The sequence below is a fragment of the Calypte anna genome, chromosome 4A (genome assembly GCF_003957555.1).
Source record: "Calypte anna isolate BGI_N300 chromosome 4A, bCalAnn1_v1.p, whole genome shotgun sequence".
Taxonomy (NCBI): Eukaryota; Metazoa; Chordata; class Aves; order Apodiformes; family Trochilidae; genus Calypte; species Calypte anna.
In genome coordinates, this window is record NC_044248.1 from 15,999,776 (window position 1) to 16,025,393 (window position 25,618).

At 38.1% G+C, this 25,618-nt stretch overlaps 1 protein-coding gene across 1 annotated transcript in view; it reads right to left on the minus strand.

Moving 5' to 3' along the window:
- The window catches only part of GABRG1 (gamma-aminobutyric acid type A receptor gamma1 subunit), a 53,571-nt gene that overhangs the window by 12,031 nt on the left and 15,922 nt on the right, over positions 1-25,618 (minus strand). The window contains exons 2-3 of the mRNA XM_030449617.1: positions 24,837-24,985; positions 15,848-15,915 (exon numbers count right to left, since the gene is read on the minus strand). Coding sequence (XP_030305477.1) covers positions 15,848-15,915; positions 24,837-24,985 — 217 coding nt within the window. The remainder of the gene's footprint in view (positions 1-15,847; positions 15,916-24,836; positions 24,986-25,618) is intronic.

Genomic DNA, 25,618 nt, shown 5'->3' on the forward strand with positions numbered 1-25,618 from the left:
CTTAACACATCAAGGCTGGACTCGGTTCATTAAGACAGAGATTCTACATCTGTTAAGAAGCAAAGCAAATAAATTTTCTATATTTTACCCCAAATTTTACAACTTGTAATGTAAGAGCCTTGAAGAAATTTCAGATTTTGAAAAATTAATGAATATGTGGGAAGTGAACATCACAGTTTGCAGATCTCAAACCATCTGCCCCATATATCTACATACATACATACATACAAAAGTACATATAACCATAGCTCTGGAGGGAATTTCCTTTGATTTACTAAAGGCTCAATAAAGGTCCTCTTTATGGCAGAAAGTCAATCCCTAGTAGACATATGGTCAAAAAAAAAAAAAAAAAAAGGTGAGAAATAAAAAAAAAAAATACATAAAAGGAAAACACACAGACTTTTAATGAGACAATTCTTGACACATTATAATTTGAGGGAGATACGAAACTTCACAGATGTGATGAAACACTGTTTTCCAAAGAATCCAGGCAGCTGTCCCTGCACTCCAGACAAAGGAGCAAAGCAGCAGCCTCCCCTCTGTTGTATCTGTCACAGCTCCAGACCCTGACTCTGACCTCTCTACTTGATGGCAGATGTGATCTTTCCTGCACAGCTGCCCCATGAGGGCTCAAATGAGCAACTCAGCAGCTCCTATGCAAGGAAAAAGAGCTGGAGAGCAGACAGGTATTTTATCTCAGTAGCTCACCTCTCAGTTACATGGTACAGAGGGGAGAGGGGGGGCAGAAAAAGACAACAAGGCAGTGGTTCAAGTCCTTGCTCAAGCCAAAGGGCTCGCTACTAGTTTATAGTTTATTTGGTCAAAAAATAGGAACAGTGCAGACAGTTCTGGTTTTAAATAGTGTAATAGTGGAAGGCTGTGCTGGTTAGAGTGGGATTTTCAGGTTGGTGTTTTGGTTTTTTTTTTTTTTTTTTTTTTTTACTTTTAAATAATTACAACAGCCAACTGTACAAGTTACAGACACCTCACTCCTTTCTGCAACTGACACCACCCATCTCCCAGGAAAGTTTGCAAAATTTAGCACTTAATGTTTGAGACACTCCAAGGCAGATGTTCCAGAATTACCTAAATCTCTGTCAATTTTCCCACCTCTTCAGGTGGGAAAAGAATAGGTTCAGGACAAAGATATTGAGGAGGAAGGCCTGCCCTTGCTCTGTGGTGTGTTGCAGATGAATTACCACCTACTATGTGGTAACTCAGTGACTCTGAAAGGTTATAAACAACTACCGTATGAAGCAAACAGTGGAGGGACAGCAAGAACAAAAGGACTAATCAAAAATGCACTTTAGAGCTGACTTTGCCCTAAAATTGCTTACTCTTTAAGAGGCATTGCCATTAGGGGAAGATCTTGCAGGTCAAAACAAGTCCCTGCTTATTTCATCTCTGTAAATAACATTCAAGAATCCTGTGAAAACCCAATGCCTGTTTAACCTTAACATTCATTTTTCTGTGCTCATCTGCAGTGGTTACAACTGGAAAGGAAACTTGCCTTGCTGTAGTGTAAATGAAAGCCCAAGGCAGTACAGCAGAAAAGTGCTTTAATGGGCTTAAATGGAACAGAACGAACAAAGAGTTACGTGTTGCCTTTACAGTACAAATAGGAGGGGAAAAAAAAGAAGTCAGTGAGGGAAATCAACAGACATGACCAAATGAATAAAAAGAGCAGACTGTCTGAGTTTGAAGGTGCTGCTCTGAGCACCACTTCACAGTAACACCGCATTGTCTGAGAAAAAGAAATTTATCAAAGTGGCATTACAGTCAATCCAATCCACCCAGAGCAAGAAAACTCAGGTTGCTATAGAATACCAACCACCCTAACAGATTAAGATGAAAAAGGAGAAAGAGCTCACATTATTTTGAACACACAAAGCAAAGAAACAGCCTCAGTGGACCCTAATGCTTGCATTCTCTTACCTTTCAGTATTAAATGTGCAAGTTTTTATCATACCCATGTATTATTACGGGATTTGGGGAGAAAAAAAAAAAACTTCATTAAAATCCTTCATGATACATTTAGCACTGTTCAAAGAGAACCTAAGCCATAATAGTTTAATAACAAAATCAGTAACTCCTTGTTTCCAAGCATCTTGCTGAATGTGGAGCAAGAGAATCAGTCACTAGACTCCTGTCATCCCCAGAGGGTGGGCCTCCATTTTTAAGCTGACAGCTCAGGACACAGATGTCTCCCTCAGCAGTCAGTCAACCTACTACTCATCCTACCTGAAAAATGTGGACTTGAAGCCTCATGCTGGCTAATAGCAGTAGCTCACCCCCTTCCTCAGCAGCATCAGTGCTCCCTGATTTCTCCCAAGAACATTTATTCCATTTCTAACATCAGCCTTGGTGGACATTATTACCTACTCCTTCAGCATAACTAATTGTCTTTGCCTCTGTGCAACCTGTTTGTAAAGATCCATAACAATATATCCTGAAGCTGCACATTTTCTTTATGCAACTCATCTCCCATGGGGTCACATTTCCAACTTAGGATATCAATACTATCTGTCATTCAAATGAAAGTTAGCGTGATGTCCAAGCACATACATGTAATACCATTGCAGAGGTGCAAGACATGTGAGAATGGGACTCAAATGTACACTTCCCTCCTTTCTGAACAGAAGATTCCCTGCAGAAGAAGTGCCAAGTGGCACAGCTCCAACAAGATCCCAAGAAGCCACTAAGCACAGACAAACATGTAGGATGATCAGACAACTAAGAGGCTGGAAGCATGCAGCTGTGACAGTATAGATGCTTGAGAGCAATCACCTGAATGGAAAACCATGCTAGGGGTTTTGTCAAGAAAGTTGTATTATTTCTGAAAATGTAGTTTTGAAATGTGCCTGAAATTCTCAGATTTCATGAAATAATACACTGAGTTCCTCTAAACTGCATGTCTGAAAAATATTTCATATTTCTGCATCCTTTTAAAAAGAGAAAATTGGTGTACCTAAAATTTGTTGAAAATGAGGTAGTATAATCACTATACTGTCTTTTCTGGGGGTAATTTTTTTCCAAAACTAGGATGAATAAAACCCATATCTTTAGACATCCTATGAGAAAGCACAACAGCACCCAGATTTATACTGCATTCTTCTAGGGAAACAGATCTTCCTGAGCAATTACTTTGTCTTCTTACAAAAAGTTAGAATTAACATTCTTATCACTATCTCTATTAGTCTTTTGTGAAACTCACCATTCCCAGCCTCTGTGTAACTATAATAATCAGTTTACTACTCACTCTTTCAAATTACTCTAATGATAAAACAGCCACACACAGAATGAAATGGAATCAACCTATGGCTGTGTTAATCACAGCTGTAGCAAAATGGATGCTTATTCATACTTAGTCTCACAGGGTTCAATAACCATGGGACACCTTAGCTTCTCTTTGACATTTGGTTAGATCACTGAACTCTTTTTTGTACAACTGGCATAAAGAGCCCACCTGCCCAAGTATTTACAGGTAGCTGCAATCTGCCTTCACTTTTCTTCTCCAAAAGATCATAACAAATTCCAAAGGCTGGAAACACAGTGTCTAATCAGAGATTCCCATTAAAGGGCCAGGCAGTGAACAAACTGTGAATACTAAGAAGCAGGTGTGTAGTCTGAGGGAAAATAATTTAATAACTAAAAGCAATTACTCCAAATAAAATAGGAACAGCTACTGTATGGGAAAAAATTGAATCTTCAACATCAGTTTCATTGTCATGTTCAGTTCCCATCAGACATGAGGATGGACTGGTGGATTAGGTTTTTTTACTGGAAAGCTATGAAAGGGAAGGAAGCAGATGCCATCCTGCACAACTACTTCTCAGTGCAAACAGCATCACACAAATTCCAACGTAGTATCAAAAAGGATGGGAAAGAAAATCTTACAAAGGAGAAAAAAAGGCAAAACATTTTTCTTGTATATTTTGTCTGGCAGTCTCACAACTGATTTGACATTACACAGCAGAATGTGTGGAGAAGTGAAGTTGTGAGTAGCTAAATTGTTGGCTGGATTATGTTCACTGCAACACATTTTTAGAAGAGGAAAAAAGCGGCCTAGTTTTCTGAAGTCAAACACAAAACCAATGAAAAGTTCCCAAGCCAAACTCAGAACTGAAAAATTGTGTTCCAAAACCACAGGTTTGCAATACAGTTCATTACCAGTGAAGTTTTGGGAAAAAAAGAATAAAATCACTCTTCTGACATTTCATCTTTGCTCAGAAATCCACCCCAGTTTTCCTCCCAGATTCAAAATTCATCTTACTCAGTTTTCTGAGCTTCAAGATATTCTCCCCAGGTCCCCTAATTCTATCTATCTTCCTAATTCCTTAAACTGGAATGCAATGTGTGAGAGGCAAGGAATTTTTCAAAAAAAAAAAAAAATAAATATGAAGGGTTAACTAGAGAAAGCATTCTATCAACCTATCTGCTTTGACACTGAGATGTGATTTATTATCAAAGACCCAGTCTAGTATACTGAGTAGGATGCTTAAACAACAAAGAAAGTCATAATGTGACTGGTAACCACATACTTTCCTAAGAGGTAAGTGCCAAATAAAGCATCAAGCATTAGCCAAATTATTTTCATCTTGACAGTGTGCTGTAGCAGACGAACCTTTCTTAGGGCATGGTGCATCGAAATCAAAGAGATGTCCTTGCCAAGGTGCACAAACAGTGCTCCAATCTTGCTGCCTTCAGACTCAGCCAGCCTTGTTTGGTGCTTCTGCTCCAGACTCAGCTGAGCTCCTCCTCTGGCTGCTCGAGAGTGAGCCGAGCATGCACTAAGAAGCACTTCTTTTATTGGTCACCCAATCCTGCTCATGCACAGCTGGGGTCAGCCCTAATTGGGCACAGGTGGGCTTAGCACAAGCTCACGCCTCCCACCTTGTAATTAGCCACACCTGATTGCCTCATTTCGCTACAGTGTGCTGCCAATAAACATTTGTAACCTTTACTTTTTCCATCACCCAAATATCTCAGGACTTCAGTAATGAGCTATTAAGGAATTTATTAAAATATTTAACCTATCTTTGATGTATCACCAGTCTTATCAAAAAGTCTGGTGAAATGTTGTTCCCCTCTCTGGTGTGTTACTTTAAAAGCCCTTAAAGAAGGATTTTTCTACTGCTTCAGGGCTAACAGTGGTTTCAGAGGTTTATCCTCATGGATAGGATCAAAGCAAGAGTAAGCTTCTTGTTTTGGTAAAACATTTCAGTTTGCTTACTAGAGCAATCTAAACCTAGTGACCTTAGGGTGCCTAAAAGATGCAACAATCACAGTGATTGTCACAATTACCTGTAATATTCCATTAATATTATACTGCAGCTGTGGAAGAGGAGGGGCTCAGGGATATAGGCTGAACAGAGGTGCACAGCATCTGCTCCCAGAGACTTTTTGCCAGTCAGATTGTTATAATTATACAGATAATCACACTAGAGGATGCTATGAGAACATATGCACAGGCTAAGAGGAAATATGGTAATGTAACTCTACAGAAGGTGAGGGAGTACAAGGAGACCTACATAGTCACCATACAGAAAATATTTATCACATCTGTGCTTATCCACTCCTTAGTTTGAACATGCAAAGTGACAGATGCAAACAACAATATGAATAAAAGGCAAGATTTATTTCAATGCTTTGAAGATTAGAAACTATAATTAAAATCTTCCCAATAGTAAAAAGATTAGCTAGAAAAGTAGCTAAAGCTCTTCAGCAAAATCTCTGCTTTTATTTCATCAGCTTAGATTTTGGCCATCTGAAAGGAGGACAAGGAGAGGAAGTGGATGAAATATATTCTATACATATATACATTGTACACTTATATAAAATCTATGTACATTACCCCACTAAAAATTATACAAAAAGTTTGGGTTTGCTTTTCAGTGGAGACTATTTCAGCTGCTGCCACTCATAAATGAACATTAAACTACAGAAAGAACCACAGAAGATAACTCAGACCAAAAAAAATATTAAAAAAATAGATATAAATGCGTACACATGCATTCAAAACTCTGGAGTCAATACTGGTATGGATTGAGGTTTCATCTTCAAGGTTGCAAATACTGATTTATCAGTTCAATTAACTGTACTTCCTAAACGTAGCAGCTACATCTACTTTCCTGTGACTAGAGAGACTCAAGCAGTCAAAATTGGTCCCACAAACTTTAGTGACAAGGTTGCACATTACTCAAGCATACATGGTTTTCTACAGTTCCTTTTTATGAATATGCTGTAAAGTCACAGCCACAATATTTCATCATTCACTATGGTGCATCTGTTTTTAAAGCAAGATTAATTGCACAGATACTGCTTGGCCTTTTATATTCATGGTTTTCCTGCTACACTTCAAAACCCACTACTGACAGTAAGAAGACTTACCTGCCCTTGGTTCCTATCCTGCAACTCCTGTAAGATCCATCCTATATGAAATACAGGACTCCTATCAGCTTAGGTTTCTGGATGATGAGGCTACTCCAACTATCAATGTTTGGCTACTCTGAAGATATAAGAGCACAGACAATTGCTAAGAATTTCCAGAAAAAGCCTCTGTTTGATTACTGCCCCCCAGGGTATAACTCTTTTTGGGGGTAACCCTCTACAACACAGACATTGCTGTTATTCAAGCAGTGAAATCTTGGGGAGCACTGACTGTATGCCAGTGAACAAAAAACTCCCAAGTTATCCAACAAAGTGTCTTTTCGATGTACATTCTCCACAAAGGTTGAAATAACCATACAGAATCTGTAACACCTGATGAAACCTAACATCATACCAAACCAGAATAAAAATAGTGAAGACCAAGACCAGCAGCCAAGGGTGATACATTCTCTTGCAAGCAAAAGCATATTGCATTTCTTAATAGTCATCTTGTCTGTGCTGTAGCCCCTACTAGCAAGGGAGCAGGGCAGCACTCCTTCAAAGACTGGATCTGCTTCCTTGGAAAACAGCTTGGAGCTGCAGCTGCAAGAAAAGGCATCTAGACCATTCCCCTGCCTTGTAAAGTGAATTTCCCACTGCATGCACTGTGAGAGAAAAGATCCTGTTCCTGTTTCTGCCCAACTCTTAAGAGAGGACAAGGTTTTGTAGTGTCATTACAGATCCTGGCACCAGCTATTGTAGGGGCCAGTGAACAGCAGCATCTTCCTCTGGACCACAGCAGTGAAGGAAGCACTGGCAAGGAAGAGTAACCTTTGTCTAGGGCAGCTTCTATTGCAACAAGCTGCTACAAGCTACTCTAACAATCAAAGCACATTTCCCAAAACCCAGTTCAAATCTAGGCCAGCAGAATTATTCCCACAACTGGAAAGCAGCATCAACAATTTCCATATAGACAGACAGATTGGGAATTAATAACAAAAACCAGGTGTGTAACGTTCTTCAAAATACTTATCACCTATTTGACACAGAGACAAGAGGTACAAGACAGAATTAAATGTAGGTTGTCTCAGCTGCAGACACAAGGGAGACAGCCATAGCAGAAGCAGACAGAAACTATTTGGAGAGCATATTAAGGTATGGAAAATTACAATAAACTGTACTACAGAGCAGCCAAGCAGTCTGAGAAGTTTTGAGGGGAAAATGGGAGGAAAGCACTGTTTGGGTTAGCTTTGTCACTAGTCAATACCTTTCCTTTCCCTGTGAAGTGCTATGTGATTACATTACATACAAGTGATATGTGATGTACATTAACATTATTCTTCATTTAGATCATCTCAGATCACAACTGAATTGTGCAGGCACTCAGTGCTACTTATACAGAATACACAGACTCTGCAAGGAGCTTGGGGTTGGAATTCAACATCAAAGACATGACTTGGAAAGACAGTAGGGGCATAAGTAACACCAAGAAAAGAACCCAATGTCAGACAATTACAGGTATTGATTTAAACACAACAAAAGCATAATTGTTTGTGATATTTGTTAGACTTCACAGAAACAAACAAAAAGAATGAAGAAAAGTAAGTTTTAACAGGAATATGGTAAGAAACAGTAAAAGCAGCTTTTCAGACCTATATTCCAAATTTCTTTCAAGAACAAAGGACAGTTTCAGAGAAAGTGGTGAGAAAACTTGAAAGGATGGGAGCAGAAACCAGTGAGATCTGAGACAGGAAATGGCCTCTTGGGGGAAAAAATATCTAAAAATTGCTGTGGATAGGCTCTGAAATGACTTGAAAGTGAAACTGTTTATGTGTGGGGTCCAGTGAAAGACAAGCCAGAGGAAGAACCTGAACAAGAAACGGCTCAGTAGAAAGTGGAAAATTCTCTGTGTAGGACATCTCTAGATGGTATGAATGTGGTAAAGCTGTTACTGAAAAGGGTGCAAATATACATTACTCCCACAACAATGGGAGTCTTGACAAGAGATTCCATCTGACAGATTAAAAATTACATATAAATAAAACCCCTTTGCAATCAGATTTTGCAAGACTACAACTGAGCCCCTATTCCGGGTTCTAACATCCACCACATCTTTATTCACAGCAACTGAGACTATGGGAGGGATGAAAAGTGGGAAAATGCCAAGCTATGATTTAGCCATATGGAGCTAACTAAACACCTGTGAACAGATATGACCAACACAAGACAAAATTTTAGACTGGACAAAAAGAGACACACAGAACAGCTGGCAACTGGCATGTAGAGGTTGCTGAATTTGTGCATGAAACTACCAAGAAGTTGAGAACAGGAGTGAAGGTGATCATGGTATCATATCCTCTGCACAAGTTCTAAAGGGAGAGCTCTACGAAGTACATTCACAGAAACGTTTAAGTAGAGAAAATACTGGGAGCACAACTTCTCAGCACACTGACACACAGACTGACCACATACACAAAGAAGCTTTTCAGAATTGTCTTCTAGCCCAAAACACGTCTACAGCTCAGCACTTCTGCTATTTCTTTAACAAACAAACTTTTGGTAAACATAGAGCATTAACATGTGAAATCTCAGGTACTTCAAATGCAGTTTGGTTATTGCTGTGGCTGTGGATGCTAAGAATTTGATATGATACAACTGGATTTCCAGCCAGTGTGCTGCCACACCCTGCTGAAGTTAGGAGAGTTGAGTTAAGTCAAAGTAAACTTTTACTATTAATACTGAAACTGCCAGCTCTAGCTTAAGTGATACAACAGTACTATAGAAAACCTGAAGTATGAACTAGTCTAACAAGATTTAACAATAAACCACAGCACAAAAAGATTGCAGCCTTAGAAAATAGCATTGCTAAATGATATATAGAAATCTGGCCGTATTTCATGGCAAAGAGCAAAGATTTTTCTGATGTCTTGTGTAGAGCTTTAATTGCCTGTCATAACTTCATATCTATAAAGGGACAACTGGTAAACTGCAGCTGAAAATGGGACAAGTAATGAATGGTGTTTAAAGTCAGGGCTGAAAAGATGCCTGTGTTCTGGTTTGGTTTCAGAAAGCTTCTGCAACATTTGTCTTTTATACAATGGCTGCTTTTTCTCTCACCCTTTGACATTCCTGCAAAATGATCACAGAAATTAGGAGCAACACAGGAACTGCTGTGCTCTGCTGAGCTGGTAAGAGAATATTGCCTGTGCTTGGCCAATTCCCCTGAAACTGAACAGGGCAAGCTTAGAGTTGTCTTGCAATAGCAGTAGACAAACTAGCTGCCTGAAAGCCAGAATAATCAATTTAAGTTTTTTGTTGTTGTTTTTTCAGCAAAAAACAGAGAACATTAATGAAATTGTATTTGTGAAGTATTACTCCAGCTCTTAGAGCTGGTAAAATAAGAAAATACTAAGAGACATATGGGTTTTGACACTTAACTATAGTTCATAACAAAGAAAAAAACCTCGTGCCTACTGAAGGAACATTTACTCATCTGCTGTAAATGGACAGTGTCCATCAACCTCAAGCACTCATCTAAATAACAGCCAATTAACTGATCACTTGTAGTGCTGATAGTCACCAAAACGATAGGAATTTCTCTTCCCTAAACAAAAGAAAACAGTAAATTGGGGAAAAAAATCTTATTCTAGGGTAGTCTAAGGGAAATACTGTACAATAAGAAACAGGTAATACTCAAATACTTGTTGGTACTTCTGTATTGATTTATGAACAAATATTCCTGCCATTTGGAAAAGAATGTAACACATTTGCACAAAATGCACACACTTGACTCTGAAAATTTGCGGTGCTTGCATGCTGAACCCATACAACTTTAGGAAAACTCCCAAATGTGGGCAGAAGTGTACCACTCATGCTTTTCCTTTCAGTTTGTCATCAGCAAGCTTATAGAGACAATGGTTCTCCTCAAAATGGTCACCTTCAAATATGAAAGTGATTCCAGCCTGCAGGAAAAGCTTCAAATGCAGTTCACAAACCATGGCAAATCCTATCAAGCAGTGTTCACCCAGTCCTGAAACATCACTACACACACACTGCAGCATTTGGGTGGCACCATGATTTGTTACGTTTATGTTTCCTGTATGGAACTGTTGTACAGAGGTGTGTAGGCACACAGCTCTCATTAACAGACAGACAGGGAGAGAAACAGATCATATCTCTCATTTCACACAATTCTCTGAATTTTTTCCTACTGTGTTTGTTAAATCCCTAAGTCTGCACAAAATGGTTCACAAATGCAAACTGGAGTACATACCTAGGTATCTATAGGATTAGGGCCTTACTAATTTCAGTATCTATTCTGTGTCTCTAACCCTCATCTTTCCTTTATGCTAGTTACTATTCATTCTATAACAAAAAATGTAATGCCATCCAAAAAAAAAAAAAGTTTAAAATATATTTACAGAATAACGTACACTAAGTTTGTATATCTGTTAGTACTGGGTTTCAAGGTAGCTTCAGATAATGTATATTTGGATCATGATCACTTATATTCTAGTGTGCTTGATGTAAATTATTTAGCACTGTAAAGTAAAAGTACAAAGCCTTCAAACTTTCAATACAAATTCAGTGCAGTAACTGCAGTGACACACTTAATCACACAGCACCTTCCATAAATACAGTAACATGGAGCAATCTGTATTAGAACACTGAACACCCTGATACTTGAATACCTTAGAAAAAAACATAAAAATCTGCTGCTAGTTACAGTAACTGAAGAGTGAAATGGAATTCAGAACTCAAAGGATATGTAAAATTCACTATCAGCACGGTCTACATGGTCAATTTGACAGCAAAAACTTGTATTCTCACAGTGTCCAGACAGACCATGCAGTCTGCTTACCAAAGCAACACATTTCATATTCTGTGAATTTTGGATTTTTTCAGTGGTTTAGCTATCTTGTTAAAAATAAGAGTGCTGCGAGGCTTCAAAGTGTGGCCTTCAGCTTGCGGTCATAGTATCCTCAGCGGCTAACTAGCACAGATCATGTGGTAAAAGCTAAATCATCTGCAGAAGAGACAAAAATGTTGGAAAATAAGAAGAAAATTGAACTACTTGAGTGAAATGCAGCCCTAGAAGTTTATTCTGGAATTTTCAGTCTGGATCTTCTAATACAGGGTAAGAAATACAGAAGCTGAAGAGAAAGCATCATCTGCATTGGAAGAAAAAAATACCAAGCCCTCAAACACACTGAAATGGCAATGATCCCATAATGTTTCAAAATGTTAAATCATAACTTAGAAACACATGGAAAAGCCAAGGAAGTTTAAAACATGATTTTCTTTCTGTAAACATACATACATATATATATATATATACTCACACACAGACAGATCTAGACAGTCAGGTAGAGCATTTTCTTGTGGCTAGTTTTCAGTCTGTCTGTCCATCATGATGTCTACTCATCTCTAGAGAAATGATCTGCCTCTAATCCTTCCCCCATTCTTGTTACCTGAATATTGCTCCACAATTTATTAGATAAAACTTGATTAAACAGACATGAAGAACAGGGAAACTATAAACTTTTGTCTTTTCTCTTCGTTTTTGGCATAAGGATGCACTACTGCTTCTTAAGGAACTTATTTGCATTCACTCTCCAAAAATTTCTCATTTGGTGTAGCACGTCTCTTATTGTAATGAGAATTTCAATCTAATAGGAAGTACAAAATTAGGTATCGTATCCTTTTAGTTAAATGAAGGTGAAAATGTCTTGAAGGCATTCCATTCCTCTCCTAGACCACTGCACACTTGCATGTTCTTGCCAAAGCACAAAAGCTGTGGTGCTGCCATGGCTCTCACCCCGGACCCCTCTGGGCACCAGCAGCACAAAACTTTGTGTGAACACTCAGGCTTCACATGTATGAGAGAGCACCAAAAACTAATAAACCCCACAGACAACATGGATCAACATGCATGTCTACACAGGAACAGTATGTCAGACTCCACTACTTGTACCATCAAACAGTGGCTATTTTTTTACCTTGGCCCTACTTTGGGAGGAAGGAGAAAGATAGTAAAAGTACATCTACATTGTCTAACTGAATGAGATTCCATATAGAGGTAAACTAGGCTCTAAATATTCATTGCATGTCTAAATTCTGCTAAGAAATCCCTAGACCACTACAGAGCTATTGAGGATCAAGACTTGAGCCATAAAAATGCACTTACCTGCATTTTACATCATCGTTGCACAAAGCATTGCACGGGTTAGCTCTGAAAAGACAGATTCAAAAATCTCTAGACTTACTGAGTATAAGAAACTTAACTACTCTGCTGCTCCAGACACTTCTTTAAAGTGTTTACTCAGGTTGTGGATGCCTAAAGAGATCATAAGCTGGAGAAAAAAACCTCTTAAGCATTGAGTGTTTATAGCTTCTAGAATTTTGTATAGATCTTTATTAAATAGTGAAAGCAAAAACACAATAGCTTACACAAACAAACTCTAATGAATGCCATACATACACTTAAAGTGTCCCTTTGATGGAAGCCTATCAGATAGGAAGAAGAAAATAGATTGAATTATATCAATATGCTCGTTTCCACTCATAGTATTTATCATGTGAAGCTTTCAAACATACTCCCTTGATATGCTGCTTCAGCATCATTGTTAGAAAAAATCCTTTCTCTCTATCATTGTACCTAACTAAATAGTTTAAGGACATCATTTGCCAGAGTCAATTAATGCATCTGGCAAATGAGTAATCCAATGAGGAATCATAGATATGTGTTCTCACATTAAGTGATCAAATGAAGGGCTAAGGACAGCTCTTGAAATGGAGGCAATTTGGAATTACTGGTTAACAATCCCATATAATACTGACTCCAGGCAAAATTCCTTCCTAATGCAACCAACAGCTCACATAGGGAAAACTTGTAGGGTAAAATCTGTAATTTTTTTTTTTTTGCTGATAATGTTGTTCCCAAAACCATCTTTTTTTAAACTTTAATCAAATAATTTGCAAACATATATATGGAGTTTGTTTTGTTTCATAAACATTTTATTTTTGTAGTGATATTAGATGCTCATATGATCCAAGTTCCTGGAGTCTAAGCCCAGTGGAAGTCATTGTTCTTTTATGAAGGCCATAGTGGCCTTCATAACTGTAATTTAAATTGCTAAGTGCTTCACTGCCCATTTTTATAAGCCATGGAACAGTTTTTAAAATCCTATGTCCTAATTACATTTACTTTATTACCTTTGGGTGGCAAAATTGTAATATCTTTTTAAAAGAAATGAGAAGGTTAGAGGAGTAAACATGCAGTTGATGTACATTGCAACCATTAGGATCCTACTCTCTAATGAAGTAGTATGTCTGCTCAATATGGTGCTACCCTTGCAGTACAAGCCAGTATGAGTGGTTTCACTTAATGCCATGGCAACAGCATCACCTCTCAGCTCCAGGAAGAGCTCTAGCAGATGTGAGGAGACCTCTAAACAAGTGACATGACAAAGTCCTATGGCTGAGACTGTCACTACCCCAAGTGTGGCATGTGATACCACTGCCTCCCAGGCTCCCAGGCTCTGGGCTGAGCAAGCAGAAGGGGCTACGGGCACAGGAAGGGCCATGTTATGTAGCAGTGGGGAGATTGCCCAGGGCCTGCAGAGACAAGAAGAGGGCATGGGAGATAGGGCAGCACTACCCTACAAATCCAGCATGTTGGTTCTTTAAAACTGGAAAGCTGAACCTGTAAGCACTTCTCATTTTCAGTTCCAGTGTATGCAATACCTGCTGGCCACAGACTGAAGGACTCACAGTGGTTACTGGGAAAGGAAGCCTCTACCCTTTGCTATAATCTCCTTACAGGTAGCTACCTGCCTGTCCACACATTTTGCTCCCACAATAAGTTCCTTTAGAAGAGGAAAGGTTGGAGAGAAGCAAAAGACAGCATAAGGAAAACAGATGAAGACGAAGACAACACTTATACCAGACATGGAAACTGTAGTTTCCCACCATCACCCCATCACTCTTCTGTTCTTTCATGCTTCACAGCCCTGGCCTGAGACATTACCTGCCACTTCCACAGGTACTGACAGTCATAAACTTGTTAGACCATTCTGCTGGCATGAATATCCTTTGCCACAGATCTGCATCATCTACTTTTAGCACCTTTATCCATATTATTCATACTATTATGGAGACATACGTATATATACATACACATATATATACATATACATATATATAGATAGACATTTTGCTGGTGGTGGTTGGTTTGTTTCACTTGCTCTTTTTGGATTTTTTGTTTGTTTGGTTTGTTGGGGGTTTTTTTGTGAGTGTGGCAAGACACTGGCAGAGATTGCCCAGACAAGCTGTGGGTACCCCCTCCCTGGAAGTGTTCAAGGCCAGTTTGGATTGGGCTTTGAGCAACCTAATCTAGTGGAAGGTGTCCTTGCCTGTTCAGAGGGGTTGGAAATAAATTAAAAAAAAAAAATTATCTTTAAGTTCCCTCCCAACCCAAACCATTCTGTGATTCTGTGACTCTATTCATAGTTTTTCTACTTGGCTTCTCATCACTGAAAGTCAATATTCTCCACCCAAACACAACAGCATACATGTAAACCACAAGACCCTCAATAATAATCTAGAAATCCTGTGCTTTTAAAAAATGCTCAGAGGGCCCCTGCACTGGCATATTCCAACCTCAGACTGTACAAAACAGTACTCTGCCATGTAAATTCAAGAGTGTCAGCAATTCTGTGAGGAAAAAGGAAAAAGGCAGGAGGAGGCTGAGCTCAAATTTGCCTGAGGGGCAGTTCTGGGCAGTAGTCCCTAGGAGAAGTCATGCAACAAAGCCTTTCTAAAGCCTTCAACACCACATTTCATTTGATGCACATCATGACCAAAAATTTAAGTCCTTTAACAAAAGATCACAGACCCAACTGCTTGTAATTCAGTGTTGACCAAACATATGTCACATCTCAACAGGTCTACAGGAAACTAGATGAGATGCTCTGCTAAACTTCTGAAGAAACCAGCTATACATAGACACACACACACACACACAGAAGAGGACTCATAAGACATGGAAAAAAGAGAACAAAAGAGTTCTTAACTTTTTTCTTTCTATGAATTTGAAAAATAGTGATAGATCACTGCACTGCATATAGTTTTATACACAAACGCTGGGTCAATTGTTATTTTGTTAATATATGAAGAGTAGCTCCAGAAAATTATACTGGGCCAGAGATCAGCCAGGAGTAAACAATCATAGCAAAAATATTCAAAAACTAAAATAAGTACATGATACAATGTCCTTTAAATAAAGAGAAGACATATTTTAACAAATACAACACTTGCCAACAGGGTCTGCATGTGTCTCTGCAAGAATCACAATACCCAACAGCATAAGAATACACAGTAGAGAAATAAAGAAATGTATTTGAATGAGATTAGAATTATTTCATAATATTAACTCATCGCATCATTCAGATGTTTTCTGTCAGTAATCAGAACTTACCATGTTGATTGGGTCAACTGGGCCAATGCTGTTAACATAGACGTCTGTTTCTATTATCGTAGTTCTCACTAAACAAAACAGTAACCATAACAAATAAATATTTAATTAACTGTACATTGTTAGTGCAATTTAATTTATGTACTAAACCAAAACCAAATCTGATACAGTTTTATTAGATTCAGAATAATTACATCTCTGGTTTGTTAATTCTGTGAAGGATCACGGAAGTCTTGGCTTCCTTACTCCATATAAATTGTTAATCATCAACATTAATTTTTTTACTTCCTAATGCAATCCCCACCTGAGCTTTATGAACAGAGAGAAGATAGATATGAAAGGTATGAAAAGTATAAAAGGAATAAAAAAGTATAAAGGAAGCAGAAAAAACCCTGAACAAAAAACAGAACAAAACCAAATACTGTCTTTCAGCATAAAAATTCAATCTTGAACAGAAAAAAATGTTTAGAAAAAATTGCTCATACAACAAACCACAAAGTCTAGGAGCAGATGTGTTTATCAGCTCTAAAGAATCAACATGCAGTGTTTTCTGTTGATTCCTACTGAAAATGTATAACAAAAAAAATCCCAAAACTTTTCACAGCAGATTTCTTCAATTCATACAAAGATAATACACCGAAGGATTACTAATATCCATCACCTTGGTTAATACACCAACCTAAACACCAAACTGAAAGTTTCTCAAGTGAAAGTCATTTAAAAGTTAAATATTTCCAAATTTATTTTTCTTTAAAAAGTGAGGGAAACTGCTCTCACAGTTTTACAAATACATTCTCCTACCAAATACGCTCTTACAGAATTACAGAAGGGCACAAAGTGTGACTTCCCAGGACAGTCACATCTGAAGTACAGGTGGCACTGATCATTCAGGTTTTTCCTCCTAACTGGTTTAAAGAGATAAAAAAAGGTACAAATAGAAGAGGTAAGAATGCATTTTAACTTCTTCAGTTTACCAATTGCTTTCTTTTAGCTTGTACTGGAAGACAATGTGGACACAAGGGTATGGATATATCTCCTAGTTTGCAGTAAAATAAAAGGGGTTAGAAATAAAGTTCTGATGGCCTTTCTTTCATGATCTGGCTCATTAAAATGAAGTAACTCTGTCCATCTGCAGATGGAAAAGGGCTTCCCCTTTTCCAAAAATGCACTTTGATGTCATAGGAGAGGAGCTCTAGGTCATCAGATTTTATTTCTTTCTTCTGCAACCCAAAGATCACCAAAGTGCTCTATAGCAAACCTAAAAGCTTAACTAACAGAATTTTTAAAATCTCAAAAATCTCAAATTTGAATAGAGACACAGAAGGAAACAGGACATCGTCCTTGCCAGGTACAATGACAGGCAAGATGCTTTTCCTAAATATCCCAAGATACCTTTTCCCTGACAGTTTTACATACGAGGAAATTCTCCCTTATTCCAAATCCAGTTATTGGTGTGACCCTGAGCCTGACAGCAAAACATACCAGTGAGGCTGAACAAAGGATTTTCTGTACCACTACAGAGCACAGTCACTGGATTGCCATCCTGTCTCCAGAATGCTTCACGGAAAGTTTAAAAAGGGTCTGTAAAACAATTTATCTCCAAGGAGAAAAAAATCAAAATTACTTCCTGAGCTACTAGATGCTTTCAGTGTCTACAGGATTCATAAAGGAAGGCAACACAAGAATTCATACCCACAGACTGAAAACGTAGATTAGGAAAAATATACAATGTATGTGTGTGTATATAGATATATGTATAATATAACAAATTTTACATGTGTAACATCTCTCAAATAGATAACCTCTCCCTTTAATTTTGCAACCCTATTTATCTACATAACAGCATCCTTACTGCTGGACTAGAACACAAGGAGATGGATCAAAGTGTATCTTGCCTCATTGCTCAATATATGCTGAATTCACTATTTTTCTCCATGTCAGTAGGAAATGCTTAATTCTCCTTAGTGGTAAGTGTCATTTTGTTTTGGGATTCAGATCTTTGATTCCAACTTTCAGCACTGTCTGGCCATGAACCAAACCTCTTCTTCAGCTGCAAATACCTACACACAGTGATCAAGGACAACTCTGAAAAGTTCCTTCAGTATGCTGAACAGTTCATACCACATACTACAAATGCAGCCTACAGAAAATTTGTTCAACTTAAACTTTTAAAGTTGCTCATTGCTTCAATATCCACCTTAAAATGCAGACACCTCAACTGTAAATTTCAGAGCAGTGTTAGCAGTGCTTCTTGAACATTTCCAGATTTCTACTTGTGTTCCTCTTCAAAAAGGGACTTTTCTCATAAAAATGCTCAGGGGATGCATAGCTAAGATCTTACACTACACCAAATAGCTACGTTTTCCCCTAAATCCCTACTTTTCTATGCATAATCTTTCACCTTGAAATATGACCTGCAGGCTTGCTCCCCCACCTACTTTTTTTTTTCCCTGTGTCAATTTTTCTATCTCCAGTTTTACTGAAGGAGCTGATTTCTCTCTCTTTCCAACAGTCCTTTTGTCATCTGCCAACTTTACTACAAACAGTCATTGCTGAAATGACTCAAAATATCATTTTTCTTGATGAAGACTTTCCAATGAGTCCCTACTATAGACAGCCCAATTACTGACATTTCCTTATTAGCAATTAGATTTTGAGATCTGTCAGTGAGCCAGTTTTTAATGGGAGTTGTGTCAGTTTTATGAAATTCCAGCTTGCTGCATACTTGATCTGCCACAAGGGCTCTCCTGTACGTGCCACAGAGTTCAATTTGCCTTTTCCATACTGCTCTAAGTAAGATTATTAAAGCTAATAGCAGCTAGTGAAGAGTCTGAAAATCTGCCTCTGTTGAAATTATTTTAATTGACCCAAATGATCCAGAGAAGGTGACCCAGTTCAAGAAGACTAGAAGAGCTTGGGTTTGCTACCTTAGTTGGTACAGAGGTATGGTATGAACATGTATGTATGGTATGAACAAGTACTGCTGTGAAGCAAAAGAAAGAATTCATTCCTCATGTGTTCCTGAAGTGATATGAGGCCATGAAAGTTAGGAATACTGGAGGAAATGATATCTTTGATACTAATTTGACATCCACAAAATTTTTACTGTTCATTTACTCTCTGCAAAGAGCTAACATTGAAAGACAGCCTGAGATGATTTTTTCAATTATGAATGCTTATTTTACTTCTAAAATTTGGTATCTGCCTTGAAAAAACAAGTAGGAAGAAGACCATTTAACACATCCTGACTGAAGTGTAAAATAGCACTTTAAATCTACAGAAGCTTCTCAGGAAGGAGAGAAAGGGCTTGCCCACTTTAAATATTTACTATGAAAGACCATATGAGCCAAGCTAGAGTAAAGTAAGAAGGTGAGAGGGCAACAGATTGTATGCACAACAGGAGAGAAATAAGAGCACCAAGGGGGTCATCAGCTCCTACTCACACTTTCTGATTTCCTGCTTTGACACCTTTCCTTCACTAGACTAAACTTTTCTTCTGCTTTAAAAGGCTTGACTGGTATTGAGCATCATCTAAAACAAGAACATAGCTAAGGACGGGCTTGTCCCAAGAAATAAATACAGCAAATAAGTCATTCTTGTGGCTGGAATTCAAAAGCAAAAATTAACTTCCCAACAAGAAACAAAACCTGGAAAGAAGTATCTCTCACCCAGCACAAGCTACTACACTTCTTCCAGTAAGGGATGATGCTGCACAACCCCCAGGCTGTGGTGGTGGGTTGACCCTGGCTGGATTTCAGGTGCCCACCAAAGCTGCCCTATCACTTCCTTTCTCAGCTGGACAGGGAAGAGAAAATACAATAAAAGGCTTATGGATCAAGGTAAGGACAGTGAGATTACTCAGCAATTACTGTCCAAGGCAGAACAGATTTGATGTGATGAAATTAGCTCAATTTATTACAACTCAAACCAGAGCAGAACAATGACAAATAAAATCAAATCTTAAAACACCTTTCCCCTCCCTTCTTTCCAAACTTAATTTTATCTGGATTCCTCTGTCTCTCCCCCCCCAGTGGCACAGGGGGATGGGGAGTGAGGGTTGTGTTAAGTTCCTCACACATTTTGGCTCTGCAGCTCCACTTTCTTCAGGGGAAGGTCTCTTCATACTCATCCCATGCTCCAGCATGGGGTCCCTCCCACAGGGGACAGTCCTTTGTCTATTCCCCAGCTTCTGTTCTTCATAAACTGCTCCACCACATGTCCTTTCAGGGTGCAGTCCTTCAGGAACAGACTCTCCCAGTGTGGGTCCCCCATGGGGCCACAAGTCTAATCAGAAAACCTATTCCACTATGTGCTCCTCTGTCCATAGACCCAGAGGTCCTACCAGAACCTCTACCAGTGTAAGCTTTCTACAGGCTCACAGCCTCCTTTGGGCACCTACCTGCTCCAGCATGGGGTCTTCCAGGGGCTGCAGGTGGGTATCTGCTCCACCATTAATCCCACGGGCCACAGGGGAATCCCTGCTCCATCACCTCAAGCATCTCCTCACCCTCCTTCACTGACCTGGCCATCTAAGGACTTGTTTCTCTCACATATTCTCACTCCTCTCTCTGTCTGCTACATCACCATGTTGGGTTTTTTTCCTCCTTTCTTAAACCCATTACCACAGAGGTGCTACCACTGTCACTGATGGGCTTGCCCTTGGCCATCAGTGGCCCCATCCTGGCACTGGCTCCATTGGACACACACGAAGCTTTTTTCTCACAGAAACCACCTCTGCAGCTCCTCTACCCCACCAAAATCTCGCCACACAAACCCAATACACAGACTAATTCTGGACCCCTGCTTGAGTTGAAAATCTGTACTTTAAAAAATGTTTACTCTCAATTAGAAAAATCATAGTGATAAAAATATACCTCAGTCACTGACAAATAATTTTAGTAATTTCTCTTGCTACCAAAAGTGCCTCTTTCTTAACCTGCATTTATCCATACCCGGTTTTCAGCTTTTGATATATGAAATATCTCTGCATACTGCACAAAAGGGCTCTCCTCATCAGTTATTATCAGTTTATAAACCCTAGTCTCCTGACAAAAAATATTATCATTATAGAAAAAATGCAGAACATTGCATTTTTTATTGCTTAATATCACCTCATTTTCATTACTCCCGTCCTCAACATTATCCAGTAGCATGTTACTCCATCTAAATTCACTAACCAGTACCACAATTCCGCATTTTGGAATGATGGTCTAAGATACGCAACCTTTTTTTTTCCATTCATACTTATGATGCTATGTAATTTAAACTAAGACCACTTTTGATAATTTCATCCAGGCTAATTTTACTTGAGCATGCTTTCTATAAATCCTCATTAATTGCCGAAAGAAGCATCTCTTCTTGGTGATAAAGCAGTTATTCAGCAAATAAATTAGGTGACTACCACATTCAGAAATAGAGGGCTTTAATTTGTAAGATCTTTTAATGGAATAATGCAATCCTCACAACCAGTTATCTAAGAGTGCTACTTATATGGCTATCTAGATTGAAAACCCATCCCCAAGCATCTATAGCAGGCTTCCAGCTCCATCTCTGAAGACTTTTCAAGATGATTTTGATGAAATCAGAGCACTGTTCTCCACACTACTTTTACCTTTTTATTTAAAAGAAATCCATCTTTATCAAATACTCCTACCCCACCATTTTTAATATTTCTATAATTCTACGCACACATCCAGTACCTTGAGCATTCACTACATTTGTTCTTCTACATCTTGCTCTTCTATTTCAATTTCCTTGAATATTCTTCATCTCAGAATGCATACCTCTCTACTTTTCCTTTATATTTTCCTGTTTATTTGGGCTTATTACTTTCCTACCTATACCATCCTTTCATCAGTGCTACAGTAAGAGCACCAGTTCAATATCCCCTTTATATCCTTATCTCTTCAGAATTAGTGTTTCCATTAGTTTCTTCAAAGTTCTCTTTTAGTTCATGTATCTTTTATATCCCTGAGTACATGAGCTTTAGCACTAGTGTACAGAGACTCAATTAGATACCCACTCCCTGCTCATAGTGTAACTGCAACTACCCAAATTTCTCTAGGTATCCAATCAACCATCCTCACCGTTGTTAATAAGATCTATCAGTGATGACCCTCCACAAAGTGTTGAATAAAACCACTCCATTAGAATAGTAGATATGGGATTATTATTTCCTAGTTTTAATTAAGCTTTTAGACAGATCAATTGGGTTCCTCCTACATAACACAGACACACACAGAGCTGGAAAAAATGTGACACTTATAACATTAATATATCGGTGTCACTAGGCTGTGAGAGATGGTACAGTGTGCAGCAAGAATTCTTTCCTTTAAGAAAGAAAGTTGGAAAAGTAATGGCTAGTTTGATGCAGGGCTGCAGCTGAAACAGTGTGGTTATAAAAACAGGGAGTCAGAAGGTAACATTGCAGGGAGAATATTACTGCTTTATCAACACATCAGCAGCTCGAGTGTATACCTGTAATTAAAGGCATTTATACTAAAGACAAGACGCTTCATCTGGTATCTACCACTACTTCATACTGAGTAACAAGTACTTTAATACTAGTTCCTTTATGCTCCAAACATCTCGAAGTATATTATATAAATTGAGTTTAAGACCACTATGATTAAGAAACATAGCAAATGGCAACAGTTAAGAAATCACAGCTCCTTGATATTTGAATGAGACAAACAGAAAATGACAAAGTGTGGTTTTCTCCTACCAATTTTCAGTAGTGCCTCTGATATTTCAGTTTTCATTTGGCTCTCTCATATTACCTTCCTTAACTAACTGCATGTTACACAATGAAACTCCTTATCTCCCGCCGAGATGCTGAAATTCTGTGTCAGCATCAGGAAGAAAGCAAAATTATGCTCTGGTATTTAAACCCAAAAAGTCCAGATTCAGGACAAAAAATGTTGCCATTGTTACTGAGCTTTGTAATTCAATAGTAAAAATGTTCTGTGGGATATTATTGCTTGGAAAGATAATTAGAATTCCAGTTCAATAGCCTTGTTGTACAAGTACTGACATATAATCTGAAGATGTAGAGTCTGACACCAGATTTTATCCCCATAACTGAAGCAGACTAAGATGAACACTATAGCCTAATTTATTTTCCTACGTGTTAAGTATCTGTTTCAGTTCCCAAGCAGCTAGAAAGAATTTGATGCCTTTATCCAAAGTTGGAAATTTCATCTTATGTTGTCCAGACTTTATACCTTGTGGCAGAATTCTGCAACTTCCCCTTTATCCAGAAGAGACTTGCTCTCAACATTTGTTCCCCTGGCAATAAAATGAATACTCCCAAATGTCTCCTCAGCATTCTGTATGATTATTCATGAACCTTATGTTTTAATATATTGGATGGAGAGAGGTCCCAGATAGCAAAGGTCAGATTGGTACATCAGTGTTGCATCAAGAGAGTGAAGAAGAAAAATAAAGGAAGCAGTTATGTGAGAGAAGTGAGAAGTAAGTGTCTTCTTTTGGGAACTGATTTTTCAAATCCAAACACAGAGTTACAAGGCAGGGTTCTTGCCCTATCAAGACAGTACAGAACCATGAAAGTGCAAGTAAGGATTACATTCTCCAGTGCTCCTTTAAACTCATTTGACATAAGCTCCTCTTCCTCTATTTTATCTCCATGTATTTCTATGTTTTATGAGAAGAGAAAAGAAAGAGAATGATCTTTTCTTTCCTCCCCACCTACAAGCTAATTAGAAGGAATCCTAGTGGAGACAGTTTATTCCCTCGTAATCCCTTTGCTGTCTGTCACATCAAGCAGTCAGGAGGAAAAAAAAATAATGAAAAAAATGTAGTGTTATACATCTTACCAATGTTGGGATTTTAAGGAAAAATATGCTGGAAGATCTTTCTTGTCTAAATGTTTGCCATAATTCAATTAAATGAATGTGAATGCAGACTTACAACAAACTTCATGAGATTCATATGTGGTTACTTTATGACAGTGAGAGAAAAATTGCCAGTCATCATCAGGGTAACAGACAACAATAAAATAAAAATAAGAAATCTGGGGAAGAAAACAAATTGTCAGAAGCTTTCAAAAGAAAATACTTCATTTGAGATTGCATCTCCCTGTTCTACATAAATGAAACAAGTCTAGATTGTTGTATTATTTGTCGTATAAGCAGCTTACAGGCTTACATGGCATTCCTTTGATAGGGAATGCCAAGTATTTAACAAATATTTGTCCTCCACCTCTCCCCTCACAGTTCAGGAAACAAACTCAGAGAATATATACTATTTTTCTTAATTTGACCCAGCATGCACATGATAGAAAAGATCTGTCAAACTTTCGTGTGTTCCTTGTTTTCAACACAAGATTATTCCAAATATTGACATTTAATAGTTACAGGAAAATTGACACTTTGTCTATTAAAAGAAAAAACTGCCTTCCTACTAGCCGCAGAGTTTCATCTATAATAATGCAATCTTCCTTCCTATATTCCTTTAGAAAAGATATATTTTTAGATTCATGTGAAGTTTTTCAAAATCTGATGGCAGGAAAGAAGAGAAATGGATCGAGTTAAATTTGCTCAAAAGAGAACGCATTTTCTACAGCAAGAGTAAAAATATCTAGGAATAGTTCTGCAATAAACTCCTACAGACTCAAGATCAAATTTTTAAATAACCATGGCTGGTTTATATCTCCTATTCTTTCCATCAGAAGATCTTAGTAAAAGAAAGCAAATTATAATTGCCTTTGAATGTTGTATTATAGATTGACCACTGTCCCCAAAAACCAAATACCAATAAGAAAATGAGATTGTAAGTAGAACATAAAAAATCTGTTCTCACAAAGAACATTATTTTACCAGTTCCTGAAAACCATTGCATTTTACTGTTGTTACATTTAGCTTGCTATATTAAGTTTTAAAAATTGCACTGAGAGGACTTTTACCATCTTTGAGAACACACACCCCATCTCTGGTTCACATCTTCTGTTTACTGTATTATTTTTTCGGCTTACCCCCAATATCTGGCCGTAGCTTATTGTCATATCCTTGAAGTAAGGAGTCCAGAATGTGAGTTACATCCCCACCGTGAATCTTTGGTGCAAGGACCCATGTTTTATTCACTGTCAGATCTTCATCATCCTCATCATCTGCTTTATCAGCTCTGTGATGAGTGAATAAACAAAACAATGTTAGGAAAACCTAAAACAAAACAGTGACACTAAATAAACAAGAGGTGAAGAAGAAACTCATGAAATATTAAACACTATTTAGAGTATTTTATAAAAATCCAAATTAATTCTGGTGCCAACAGAAAGAGGAAGACCCTTATTAAAAGCACCAACTTTTTGCTTTCTGTCAGTAGAGACCGTAAGCCAATACACAGATCAAGAGAGGGATTAAGTCATCACCCATACAGAAAACTCAAGCCATGAATCACACCCATAAAAGCAGCAGTAGGCATCCTCTGTCAGCCTTTTCCTGTTTTAAAATACAAAAGGTAATTCCCTATATTTTCCCTACATGTATTTAATTGTCAATTCACATTGCTAACAGTTCTAAGGGATGCTTAATTATGCTAATACCTCTAGGTGTCTAGAACATGAACGGAATCTAGTAGCCTCCATTCTAAATACTCACATATTTATTCAACCCATTCAAATTTTAAGAAAGCAAACAAATGTAACACCATATACTATGACTAAACATCCACAGAAGCTTCAGTCGTGTCAATTATGTATCTGCATGTGTCCATGGTATAGTTAAAATGCTGTACCATTCCTTCCAGTCAAGATCA